Raw genomic sequence first — 14,856 nt, 5'->3', positions numbered from 1 at the left:
GGCAAATAGCATTAAGAGTAAATGATACAATGGTGACAGATGTGTATAGTGTTGCATAACTTTTTAACAAACATTTTATAACTGTTACTGAAAAGATGGGGTTGTCAGGTTTTGTAGATGCTGCCATGGGATACCGCAAACCACATATTTCAGGTAACTTTCATAATATGAATTTTACCCTCACTATCCCAGCACAAGTAATGTCCATCATAAAGCCTTTAAAATCAAAAACATCCAGTGGGTATGATGAAATATCAACAACATTAATTAAAGAATTTGATTCTGAGTTAAGTAACATATTAAGCTACCTGTGTATCCAAACAATGGAAAAACAATGTATGTGTTTCTATTGCCAAAAGCTATGGCCAAAAGCTATAATTGTGTGAATCTTTTTATTGTGCCTATCGCGACTCAGCATCTCCGCTATATGGTGAGTAGCAACTTTCATTCTTTGGTATTTTTATCTACGTAACCAGTCATTTATCAGTGGGATATTTCCTAAATGTTTGAAATATGCTGTGTTAAGCCACTGTTTAGGAAGGGAGATAAAGAAATAGTGTCAAATGTCCATCCAATTTCACTTTTGCAAGCATTCTCGAAAATTTTAGAAAAGGTAATGTACAATCGGCTTTATAACTATCTTATCACATATAACATACTGCAAAAGTCACAGTTCAGATTTCTAAAGGGTTCTGATATTGAGAAAGCTATCTACACTTACAATGAAAATGTACTTAATTCATTAGACAAAAAATTGCAGGCAACTGGTATATTTTGTGATTTGTCAAAGGCTTTTGACTTTGTAAATCACAATATCTTTTTCATTAAATTATAATATTATGGTGTAACAGGAAATGCTGCAAAGTGGTTCAAATCTTATAACTCTGGCAGGAAACAAAGGGTGTTGTTAGAAAAGAGACATGTATTAGGCTATCAGGCACCATCCAACTGGGAACTAATTACATGTGGGGTCCCTTGCTTTTTCTTGTGTATAGCAATGACCTTTCATCAGGCACATAACCAGATACCAAATGTGTTTTATTTGCCAATGATACAAACATTGCAGTAAATAGCAAATCAAGTGTAATCTTAGAAAGATCAGTTAATAAAATATTTGTTCCTGGTTCCTAGTCAATTCATTGTCACTAAACTTTGAAAAAACACACTACATGCAGTTCAGAACTTGTTAAGGGGTATCGCACGAGTACATGCCTAACATATGATGACAAGTGGATATAAGAAGTGGACAGTGTTAAATTCTTGGCATTACAGCTTGATAATAAATTCAACTGAGAGGAGCATACAACTGAACTGTTGAAGAATCTTAAACAAATCTCTCTTTGCAATGCGAATTCTGTCAGACGTAGGGGATAAAAAATGAAAAAGTTGGCATACTATACTTACATTCACCCCATAATGTCATATGGGATTATTTTTTGGGGTAATTCATCAAATCAAGCTAAAATTTTCCAGGCAAAAAAAAGTTCAATAAGAGTTACATGTGGTGTGAACTCAAAAACATTCTTTAGCCTGTTTAGGAAACTAGGGATACTAACTACTGCTTCCCAATAGATTTATTACTAAATGAAATTTTCATTAAAAATATATCACTTTTTCAAGCCAACAGCTCAGTTCATGGAATCAATACTAGAAAAAAGAATAATCTTCACAAGGATTTAAAGTCACTTACTCTTGTAACCAATGAAATTCAGGTTAACAGAATCCTAACAGATTTAGTGGTGGCGTATATATCTTTACTGACCATTAAAATTGCTACACCACAAAGGTGACATGCTACAGGCGTGAAATTTAACCGACAGGAAGAAGATGCTGTGATATGCAAATGATTAGCTTTTCAGAGCATTCACACAAAGTTGGCACCGGTAGCAACACCTACAATGTGCTGACATGAGGAAAGTTTCCAACCGATTTCTCATACACAAACAGCAGTTGACCAGCATTGCCTGGTGACACATTGTTGTGATGCCTCGTGTAACAAGGAGAAATGCGTACCATCACATTTTCGATGTGGATAAACGTTGGATTGTAGCTTACTGCGATTGCGGTTAATCGTATCGCGACATTTCTGCTCACATTGGTTGAGATCCAATGACTGTTAGCAGAATATGGAATCGGTGGATTCAGGAGGGTAATACGGAACTCCGTGCTGGATCCCAACGGCCTCATATCACTAGCTGTTGAGATGACAGGCATCTTATCCGCATGGCTGTAATGGATCGTGCAGCCATGTCTCGATCCCTGAGTCAACAGATGGGATCATTTGCAAGACAACAACCATGTGCATGAACAGTTCAACGACGTTTGTAGCAGCATGGACTATCAGCTCGGAGACCGTGGCGGCGATTACCATTGACGCTGCATCACAGACAGGAGCGTTTGCGATGGTGTACTCAACGACAAACCTGGGTGCATGAATGGCAAAATGTCATTTTTTTCGGATGAATCCAGGTTCTTTTTACAGCATCATGATGGTCACATCCATGTTTGGTGACAACACAGTGAACGCACATTGGTAGCGTGCATTCGTCATCGCCATACTGTCGTATGACCTGGCATGATGGTATGGGGTGCCATTGGTTACACGTTTCGGTCACCTCTTGTTCGCATTGACGGCACTTTGGACATTACATTGCAGATGTGTTACGACACATGGTTCTACCCTTCATTCGATCCCTGCGAAACCCTACATTTCAGCAAGATAATGCACGACCGCATGCTGCAGGTCCTGTACGGGCCTTTCTGGATGCAGAAAATGTTCGACTGCTGCCCTGGCCAGCACATTCTCCACATCTATCACCAATTGGAAACATCTGGTCAAGGGTGGCCGAGCAATTGGCTCGTCACAATACGCCAGTCACTACTCTTGATGAACTGTGGTATCATGTTGAAGCTGCATGGACAGCTGTACCTGTACATGCCATCGAAGCTCTGTTTGACTCAATGCTCAGGCGTATCAAGTCTGTTGTTAAGGCCAGAGGTATGTGGTTGTTTTGGGTACTGATTTCTCTGGATCTATGCACCCAAATTGCATGAAAATGTAATCACATGTCAGTTCTAGTACAATATATTTTTGCAATGAATACCCATTTATCATCTGCATTCCTTCTTGGTGTAGCAATTTTAATGGCCATTAGTAGTACAGTAGTACAGTAATGTGTGCATTGTAAATAAATATTGTAGTAGTTCTATTATATGTTTATTACCCCACAAATAAAAAGACTTTTTTTAATTTTAAATTCAGTGCATTAATGTGATCTTAGTAAATGATTGTTGTAATATGATCCTTTCATATAGTATTCATAAAAAAAAGATCATTCCACTTGGGACCTGTGGAAGGCACATTATCTTATTTGTTTTAGTTGTCAATATTTGTCATTTATTATTGTTTTTCTGACATGTTCTACATCCTGGAGGACCCACTATGGAACAATTGGAGTGAAAGCAAAAAAGAATAAGGAAGAAAAAGAAGAAGGAGAGAGAGACAGAGAGAGAGAGAGAGAGAGAGAGAGAGTCACTGCCACAGCCAAGGAAGTGTGTGTGTGTGTGTGTGTGTGTGTGTGTGTGTGTGTGTGTGTGTGTGTGCCTTGTCAGTCTGTTAACTCAGAGGAAGGACAGTATTCAAAAGCAGAGGAAGGACAGTATTCAAAAGCAGAGAAGTGGTTTCAATCTTGTTTGTTGACTGCCCAGTGCCTGAGTTATACAGCGAGCGGCACTCCACTCATTACACTGTCTAATTTCCAGTATGGATTTTCCAGTATATAAAAATATAAATGTTTTTTAATATCTGTTAATAAACTAATGACTGTTACTAGAGCAGTAATGGCAGTACAACAGTTCACAAAATTTCTAGCTTTCGCAACCGACGGTCGCTTCTTCAGGGAAGAGGGAAGGAGAGGGAAAGACGAAAGGATGTGGGTTTTAAGGGAGAGGGTAAGGAGTCATTCCAATCCCGGGAGCGGACACACACACACACACACACACACACACACACACACACACACACACACACACACACACTCTTAAACACATGGCTACAGTAGCCACGTGTGTGTGTGTGTGTGTGTGTGTGTGTGTGTGTGTGTGTGTGTGTGTGTGTGTGTGTGTTTTCTACATCTGACAAAGACAGCTCAACAGTATCTTACGGTCTACTTGTACATGTGCCTGTTTGTCATTCATCATTTCCTCTGTGTCATGATTGCCAATATATTGTTGTTATTCCATCCCAGATTTTCTGTAGTTTCATTCTTCAAGATCAGGGTTTCCCAAACTGTGCTCCACAGGAAGTGAGTTCCGCAGGAAGTGAATAAACACTCTATTAAACCTATTAACATCATGACTTTTTTCCAACATTTGGACAATACTACTTTTTTTAATTTTATTTTTATTTGTGTTACTAGTTTCAATTTAAAATTGAAGTAATCACTGAATAAAACAAGTCTTACCCATCTTTTGAAATTCTATTAACTTAAAAATTAACAAGATGTTCCATCAGTTCACGAGGATTCTGAAAGTGTTCCTTTGAAGGAAAAGTTTGGGAACCCCTGATCTAGATGATAGATGAGAGTACTGTAAACTGCTACTTACTTTTAATTTTTCAATGATATTCACGACCTACACAGGATTTGGTTCTTTTTACTATTATGAGTAGTTTAATTTGACAAATGAATTTTAGAAAGAGTAGGATTTTGAAACACAAAAATGTTTTGTATTGATTTAGAGCAGTTCATATCTATACCATATGTGAGACCCAGCAATAAAGCTGTAAACATGTATGAGACTGAAGTCCTAGAATACAATTTTGCCATCAATATATTGCAGATAAATTATGGTCCTTTCACACACTTAAAATTTTACGCCTAAAGAAATTCTCTCTCTCTCTCTCTCTCTCACACACACACACACACACACACACTCTGTCATGTGCGTGTGCACTCTCACGCACCCGCCTACCCACCTGCTGCCCCCCCCCCCCTCCCCCACCCCCTACAAGCTGCACAATAGAGATCACCTTTCTTTATTTATTGTTGGACTAGTATGAAACACATGCCCTTCATTAGCAGAATTTGCATTACACAATATGAAATATCTTTCAAATACAGGGTGGTTGTAATTAAATTTTCGTTACTTGAGAGGGCCCCATGAAAAACAAGTGATAGTAGGGCAATGAAACTTTATGCAATCATTTGTAAGGACATACTGAAGAGAAATAATAAATAAACCACTGAAAGAATTACATTTTAATTTGAACATATGAGGGTAACATTTTTTCATTTCATACCATATTTATGTTGCACATTACAAACGTTTAGCATATCGAAATTTCCACATATTTGATGAAACATCATGATATTATTTTGAACAAATAAACTGACTTAAGAAGAAGAAGTTCATATAAATTTCCGACAATATTCTCATAAATCTTTGGTGCTACAACACGATCCTCTGTTTAGAAATGTTAGCATAGATAAATATTTTATAAATGAAATTATACAATCTAAGAAATAAACAGCTCAGTCGATATCTTTGGATTTTAAGCATGTCATCAGTTGCAAACACATAGTATCCAAAAGTAATATGGTTATTGCAAATGTTATATAATTAGATACTTGTCTTTTGTAATGCAGATACTACTGATAAAGGGCACCCACCCGGTATTACTCTGGCAATAAATAAATATGTAAATGAAAAGAATCTCTATTGAGCATACGTTTCCAATATTTGCAAGCTGCACTGAACCACCTGTTAACAACATCCATATTTGCTGTTTAGACCACCAATACCCCAGATCCATCAACTGAATCACAGAATGATGGGTTTAAATCCAGCATGCATGTGGAAATACAATGTTAAAATCATCCAAGACAATGTGCTGACAAAAAATGTTACAGCCAATACTCACTTTCTAAAATGTTAATTTGGCCCCTCAGATTACCTGCTAACTCAAAGCTGGCTATCTCGAAATGCACTCTCCAAATCACTGATGTAATCAGAGAAAAATGTTCTGTGCATAATAACTAGCTCTTAACGAGGATGTGGGGGCTTCCAAAGAGCTGGAATCAACATACGTGAGTATAGCTGTTACGGCTTACATACATAATAACATTTACAATTATCCAGATACTATTAAACCAAGGTACTTATCTTGTACTGCATATTTCAAACCGATATTTTGTGTTTTTTCTTGAGAAATAACTTAACTCGAGAAATAACTTAACTCGTGCATTCTGAAATCTTAATTTCAGAGCAATTTACAAACATTTTAACAGGCATGAAAAGAAAGATAGACATAAAATTCATTCAGGTGTCCCTCAACATGACAAAATGTACACCGGTACATTTATTACTCCAATTTACATTAGGAAAATAATTTGAGCACAGCTAAATTAGCTGTGTCCTTTTTCTCTGGTATTAAAATATGCAGTACTTTGTCATTTGGCTGACTAATCTACAAAATTTCAGAAGTAAGTCTGCTATGACAGTATGTAATAATTTCTGCACCTTGCTTCACAATCCACTGTAGATTCTTTTATATCTATAAAACTACAAATTTAATTTCTGACATACCTGCTCTGACATTAACATCCCTTGAATGAATAGAACCAACTGAATTTTTTGCCAGACACACGTAAACCTGTGCATGTACCTCCTGTCGGTAGTCTTCAGCTCGAAACGGTGGGAAAACTAAGTTTCCATTGGGCATAACCTACAGAAATAACACAACTTTAACAATAACCTAGGAGAGACCTAATTGTCAAAGTTATAGCTGAATACATTAAATGAGAATTAAAATATGAATAAGAAAAAGTTTAATTTATAATGAGATCATTACTGACAAATTTCCATTCCTAAGTCATAATATCTGGTATGATGTAAATCTTCTGTGGATGATTAGAAATTGCAATTAATGTATAAATTAAATTTCATTTACAGCGACAACACAGGCAATGACTACTGCATTTATATCTTTAGATAAACACAAACACAAACACAAACACACGCACGCACGCGCACACACACACACACACACACACACACACACACACACACACACACACACACACACACACAAACTAAAAAAGTTATTGGGGTAATATAAGTTTTCTCGGACTGCAACGAGATACTTTTGATGTGAAGTTTTGTTTTTATGTCTGCAATAATGTTTTATGTCTGCAAAAAACTGTTGTTCATGCAGCAGTTTACAGAAGTCAAGTTGTGTGTCTTCCATTCAAATGGACAAACTGGAATATCATGCTGCCATCAAAGTTGTTCTGGTTGGTTTATTACCAAAAGTAGTTTGTCTAAAGTATGTGAAGATTTATAAGAAATTTATACTTTCATCTACAATAGTGAAGAATTCATATACGACAACTTGTCTTGAAAATGATTTGTATGAAATAAGTCTCAAAAGTTCAACCACACGCAAAAGGATGAAAAAGTGGGCAATGTGTAGTGAACAAGTGGGGATTAAAGGTATCCCCAATGACTGATGGCACAGGTATTTCAGAGGAAAGAATCATTATCATTATCATCATCATCATCACCACCACCACCACCACCACCACCACCACCATCTTGTACAGCTGTTGGCCACATATGTTGGAAGCACAAGCCTCTCCATCACCTTCTTTCTTTCCACCACTCTCCCGTCTCCACCTTGCTGCAGTCCTCTCCTTTCTTTGCATGCAGTCTTTTCCCTCCTTTCAGACACTTGCCTCTCGGTCTTCCATTTGGTATTTTTCCCTTTCTTTCATCTCGTATATCTTCCGGTGTCTCCTCTTCTCCTATGTCGATATCATCTAAGCCTTGATTTCTCTATCCCACCCTGTATTGGTTCTTCTACCACTGATTCCCTGAACCTCTCATTCCTCATCCGGTCCATCTTTGTCACTCCAATACTATTGCCAAAGGATTTCATCTCACTAACTTGGGTTTTGTATCTCTCTCTCCCTGATATTATCCAAATCCCTTAAGTATATCTCTGGATTTCGAATTCACTGCACCCAATAAATAACCCTTTTCCTGTTTTGAGTACATCCTCACATCCCATAAGGCTTCTAACACTCATCCAGAATGCTTATGCTCACCAACCCTCCTCATTTATTTCTCTGTCGTTTCTCCTGTAGCAGGCTTCCCAGATATATGAAACTTACAGCCTTCCTCTGTTGTTCCCCACCAGTTGTTTTTATAGTTGTGATCATCATTTCACACTTACTTATTCTAAATATCCTTGTACTATTCATTGCCATACTCTTTCTTTATATGCCTAAATCATCAAATTGTCTGCAAACAACATTGCTTTCATCTTTTCTTCATGTGCCAGTCAAGTCATTATCTCAGCCTTCACCCACAATGAAGAGCAAAGGTAAAAGTGCACTTGCCTGCCCCAAGACCACCTTCTGTTCCAGCCAATTTGACTGTCTGAGGGAAGAGTATTTTACATTTTATATGAAGTAATAACTATGAGAAAGCTCAGTGAAAGTCAAATGCCACATTTGTTGAAAGAAAACAAAGGACAAATCTGAAAGCGGATTCCTCAGCAATACCTTTTTTTAAAAGAATCCTACTAATTTAGTGCACTGATTTGTTATGATGAATGAGACACTGTTGCAACTTGATACCAGAAATGAAATGGTAAATAACGCAGTAGGCATAAGCTGGTGGTTCTGCACCTGATAACACACAGACAATTTAATCTGCTGAAAATAGCAGAGTCAGTATTTTGTGGGATAGAAAATGGATTTTTCTTATTAATTATCTTGCAAAGATGACTACTCTGCAACTCCTCTGCTCCAACTTCACTAAAAATACACCGTAAGAAGCCGTGGTTGGAAACAAAAAACAGGGTACTGCAAAGGTGCGTTGGCAATGGGAAGACCAAGAGCTACAGGTACAAATTGTTGAAACATGCATTACATTAACTACATGTTGAACACTCGGACTCAGTAGCAATCGTAAGCTTTTCTGTCCTCAGGAAAATCAAAAACATTGCACTATTAATGATTCTTTTGCATGAACCCCAATAGTGTGTAAGATTTGGTTTAATGTTTTACTTATCATCACTCAGGCAGCAGAGCTCACACTGTGATGCTATCCAATCACTGAACTTAAAACATGCAAGAATGCCAGTGACTTCAGCAGCTACTACAGAACTTGTATCATTCTGAGCCCCTCCTCACCAATATCAGTTCCTCTGAATTACAACAGTTACAACCATACCTTCACCATGCACCCCCTCCCTCCCTTCCCCCTCTCTTTCTCTCTCTGTCTCACAATTCACTCATTATTTTAACCTCAATCTACTACTGACATCTTTAGGCACATTCGTCCTCCTCATCTTCTGCTACCCAATATATAACCATCCTTACACACATCTTATTCCGTCCCAAATGTCATACTCCTGTCCTATGTTCCCACACCAGTCAGTACGGACAATAAAAGGGAGAGAGGGGATGGAGGGGTAGGGTTGGGGGGGGGGAGGGAGGGAGGGAGGGAGGGAGGGAGGGAGGGAGGGAGGGAGGAAGGGAGGGAGGGAGAGAGAGAGAGAGAAACTGCAAAACGACCAATACCTCAATATTTAGTGTACTTTCCTATGGTATTACATGAGAAGCATCAATCAGATGCAGATGAGTGAGTGCTCTTCCTCTATTCTGTAATTTCATTATTGTGGAGCTACTTTTCATACATTTTGAGGCCAGGATGAAATAATCTTCTACTTATTATATCTGCTACAAATATTTATTAACTTTGAAGGTATCTCTCCCAGTCTCAGCTATATTGTTCCACTCCAGATCAGCCAGTAGTATGTCAAACAGAGGCCACATTACTTGATCATCGATTTCTTTCATGTTAACCTACTACCTCTTTCCCATCCGTCCCTTTCTCCATCTCTTCTATAATAGTTCTAGGCAGGTCTATTTAACAGATGTTCATTATAATACTGTCACCTACCTACCACTCTTCTTCCAAATAAAGCCAAACACTATTGTCAACTTGCAGGGTGTCACGGGAAGAAGTCCCTGATTTCGAAATTAAGCATCACAAAAATTAAGATTGACAAATGAGCAGTACAAAAGGTATGTTTATTGTGAAATCTGTAAGAATTTTATGCATAAGTTATACAAAAGTTTCAAAATAGTTTGGAAAGCTGCTAAGAGATGTCAATGTAATCACAATATATAGCATAAATAGCATGCCCCATCTCAAAGTGATCAGTTCCACCACTGAAATGTGAAAGAAGGTTGGCTACTGAAGGAAGAGGTAGAAATCATGCATTCCATTGAACAACAGGTTTTTCTGGTACTGGAAGTTCTTTGCCACATTCCAATGGACAGGAAGTGTAGCTGATGATCTAGTGAGGAATTCAGCAAAATCCAAGGAAATCTATCTATGTACAGCAGAGAGCTGACTTAGTGAATTAGATTCCCACAAAGAGTGATTGTGAAGAATTTGGTGTCAGCTGCATTTAGTTCACGAAGAAGAACACTTCCACCCGAATGGAATCACAAATAAACAACACTGACAATTTTAGGATTCCAAAAATCTCCATTTCTGTGAAGCAAAACCACTGTATTCTCCCAAAATTACTGTTCGGGCTGCAATATGCAGCAGAGGCATTGTATCCCTTTTTTCATGTAGAAAATGTTCACTAGTGAACGTTACACTGCAATTCTGGAACAATTTGTCACAACACAGCTAGCATCGGAGGATCAACCAGATACAAGTGGTTCATGCAGGATGAGGCCAAACCAAATCACACGAAACAGATCTTTTGCTTTTTTGAAGAATATTTCAGGAACAGTGTCATTGGACTAGATTATTGCAATTTTATTTTGTGGGGTCCATTAAATGACATTATCTACCAGAACCATCCCACCATGTCAGAAGATGTAGAATCGGCGATCTGTGTGCCATCTGAATCCATTTGCATTGAAATACTACAGAACGTAATGGCAAGTTTCATTGCTTGTTTGCAACACCTACATACTAAAAGTGGTGGACATTTCAAAAATGCTGTGATGTGACTGCAAAGACTGCTTGCAGACGATGAACTTCATTACACACGCTGATAATGTACGAGCTGCACAGCATAGAGAGCCATCTGGTAGCAGCTTTTCGAATTATTTCAAAACTTCTGTATACAATACTTACAGCTTTCACAATAAACATACCTTTTGTTGGACTTGTCTATCAATCTTTAGTTTTAGAAATATTTAATTTTAAAATCAGGAATTTCTTTGCTTGACACCCTGTATCCATCACAAATCCCAATCCCATAGATGTTTTGTCATACCCAGATGCTTCACCATGAGACCCTTGAGCAAATTCAATCAAGCTGGACTTGTCAAAAACCTATTTTCTTTCTCCCAATACCTATAGTGGTAGAACTTTCTGTGACCAACCACTCCTATAGAAAATGACCAAACACCAACCTGGCTTCGCTCTCCTTTCACAGGTCACTTCCAATAACAACAAACCTCTAAGATAAGGAAAGAGCACTCAACCAAAAGCTTACAACAGACCCTGACTTGATCGTTCTCCAAGTGGACAAAGGCTTCATTGCTGTCGTGATGAAGAGCAGTGATTACCTGACTGACTGTATGTGTCCGAATGTCCAAATTACAAACCCTGCCAAGGGATTGCTTTCCAGCATTCCAGTCCCTACTAAAATCCTTAGGCCCATCCCAGAATCATTCCTCTGAATTCATCTCTCCCCTCAACCCAGTTAAGCAAACACTCGTCATCCCTTCTATACGTTCACACAAATCCATAAAACAAACATTCCTGGAAGTCCCATTAAAGCTGATTAGCATACTTCCTCTAAAAGCATCTAGGTTATCACAATCCACTGTCCACTGCCTAGTTTTACATATCAAAGGCACAAACCACTTCCTTCATTGCGTCTCGACCATCCTTATCCATATTACCACTCTGACCCCTATTTGTCACTGTTGTTATCCTATAAATCCTGGTCACAAACAGATCTTCTGTACCATATCCACATATACCAATAATATTCAGACCACCTCCGTAAACTACCTGCAAAAGAGTGTCACCCTCATCACCCACTATCACAATAGAGCTGGAACCATATTCATCGCCAGGGCTTCGACTATGTATCACTGTTTCCGTACATTTATCGTTTAGTAGATAACAGGACAGCATATTAGTTTCAGTGATATGATCCTCGATCTTCAGGCCCCTCTGCAACAGAAGGTGATAACACTTTCCACAGTCATTATAACCATATCTCTAGTAAAAGGAGCAGAAACCATTGGTGTCTGCAAAACTGTATAAATTTATTGTTTATGGCATGTCTGGCTGCAGCACACATAACCATGCCAGCAAATAAGGAACAATCTAACCACAATTCTTCCCACCTCTTCCAAAATGGTATTGCATCATCCAATCTATGAATATCTTGGGCCTTCCTAATGCCACGACTACTCCCAATCCTGAACCACACAGCTTGCGTCTTTTAGGAAGATCTGGTTGCAAGATCTGTTCTATGCACCCACCTGGCACATTATTTTCCAGTTCATCAAAGACAGTCAAGCCTGTCAGATGCAGGGACACCTGTTAAAGCTATGATATCATGTACCAGCTCTACTGTAAATTTTGCACAGCCTTTTATGTGGGCACAGCCACCACCCAACTGACCACCCAAATGAGTGGCTACCACCACACTATGACCAAGTGGAGAACCAATATTATTGTCGTGGAATACAGTGTTGAGCACAGAACACTTGACTTCAATGGCAGCTTCATAATCTGTGCCACCAAGATATTCTCCCAAACACTAATTTTTCCAAATTACATATAAGGGGATTGTCCTTACAACATATCATTTGATCCCACAATCCTCCTGATGTCAATTTCTACTAGCTCCTGTTCCACACCCATGTCTCCCTGCCCCTCTTCTCACACTTCCTTTACTCCATACTAACACCCTCCTCCCTCCACTGCCCCTCTTCCTATGTCCTATCTTCACCCCCAATCTAGTCTACCATACCGGTGTGTGCCACACATTACTTCTCCTGGCTGTGGCAGGGTGAGCTAACTATTGCCACTCTTCTGTCCCATCTGCTTGCTGTCTCTCCCTTCCAACTGTCAGCCACCCTTCCCCCCAACCCTCCCCACCTTCTTTCTCCCATCTGCTACTTCACCCAACACAGCACATCACACCAATCAGTGCAGTACCAGCACAATGTCGTCAGATGAGACAATGTACCTCTGTAGGTATAGGTGTATGTATTCTATACTAGTTTGCTCAGAACAAGGACATCATGGAAAAGGTTACTGAATGTTTTTGCTCTCGTCCATATGTCCATCAAGCACTCACCTCAATGTACAGTGAGTTGCTGCATCTACTCCTTTCATTACTTCTACACCATTCCTCTTAAGTTAAGTGAAGTTCCTTATAAATACTTCTTACTGTAAAATCCTGACTTCTACGTCCACATCTACCCATGTACTCCACAAGCCACCTTACAGTGCACAGTGGATGCTACCCTCTACCATTACTAGTCACCCTGTACCATTACTAGTCATTTCCTTTCCTGTTGCACATGCAAATAGAGCACGGGAAAAACAACTACCTATATGCCTCCATATGAGCCCTAATTTCTCGAATCTTATCTTCGTAGCCCTTATGCAAAATGTACATTGGCGGCAATGGAATCATTTTGCAGTCAGTTGCAAATGCCTGTTCTCTACATTTTCTCAAGAGTCCCCCCAAAAAAAGTTGCCTACCCCCCCCCCCCCCCCCCCCCATGGATTCCCATTCATTGGAGTTTCCAAAGCATCTCTGTAATACTTGTGTGTTGCTCAAACTTCCCAGTAACAAATCTAGCAGCCCACCTCTCAAATGCTTCAATGTCTTCCTTTAATCCGAACTGGTGCAGATCCCAAAAACTTGAGCAGTACTCAAGAACAGGTCACTCTAGCATCATATATGTGGTTGCCTTTACAAATGAACCTTAGTTTCCTAAAATTACCACAATAAACCAAAGTTGACCATTTGTCTTCCCTACCACAATCCTCACATACTCATTCATTTTCATATCACTTTGCAATGTTACACCTAGATATTTAAATGATATAACTTTGTCATCACCACCATCATCCTCATCGACTGCAGGTCGCTGAAGTGGCGTCAAATTGAAAGAACGGCACCCGGCTAACGGCCTGCCCGACGGGGGGCCCTAGCCATACGATTATTCAAACTTTGTCAAGCAGGACACTACTAATGCTTTATCTGCACATCAAGGGTTTGCTTTTCTAACTTGTCCACATTACCTAGCAGTTCTCTACATTTAGAGCTAGCTGATATTTATCACACCGACTAAAAATTTTGTATAAGTCATTTTGTATCATCCTAAAGTCACTCAACTTCGACATCTTACCATACACAAAAGCACAATCAGCAAACAACCTCAGATTACGGCCCACCCTGTCATCCAGATCATTTACGTATACAGAAAATAATAGCAGTTCTATCACATCTCCCAGGGGCACTACTGACAGTACCCTTGTCTCTGATGAACACTCACCATCAAGAACAAGATAATGAGTTTTATTCTGTAAGAACTTTCCGAGCCTCTCACATGTCTGGGAACTCGTTCCACATGTGTACTGGCGTAAGCTGGTGACAGCAATCAGGATGGCAAAGATGCCGGAGCAAGTGAGCCTATCAGGTGAGGGGCCAATGACAGACTCACAAATAACACATTCCAAATGTCCTCTCGACCGCTAGTATTTAGACTGCCAGCACGGACCAAAATGCCCAGTCAGTCATCCAGAGAGTCAACGAGTCGAGACATCAGTTGCAGCCCAGTG

The 14,856-nt window shown here is 39.3% G+C and overlaps 1 protein-coding gene across 24 annotated transcripts in view; it reads right to left on the bottom strand.

Annotated features, from left to right (window-relative positions):
• LOC126278103 (Down syndrome cell adhesion molecule-like protein Dscam2) overlaps positions 1-14,856 on the bottom strand; it is an 810,453-nt gene that overhangs the window by 519,043 nt on the left and 276,554 nt on the right. For all 24 annotated transcript variants that reach the window (XM_049977979.1, XM_049977968.1, XM_049977977.1 and 21 more), the window contains exon 4: positions 6,586-6,724. In XM_049977979.1, the coding sequence (XP_049833936.1) occupies positions 6,586-6,724 (139 nt within the window). The remainder of the gene's footprint in view (positions 1-6,585; positions 6,725-14,856) is intronic.

This window comes from Schistocerca gregaria, chromosome 6 (assembly GCF_023897955.1).
Source record: "Schistocerca gregaria isolate iqSchGreg1 chromosome 6, iqSchGreg1.2, whole genome shotgun sequence".
Classification (NCBI taxonomy): domain Eukaryota; kingdom Metazoa; phylum Arthropoda; class Insecta; order Orthoptera; family Acrididae; genus Schistocerca; species Schistocerca gregaria.
This window is presented reverse-complemented; position numbering and strand designations above follow the sequence as displayed.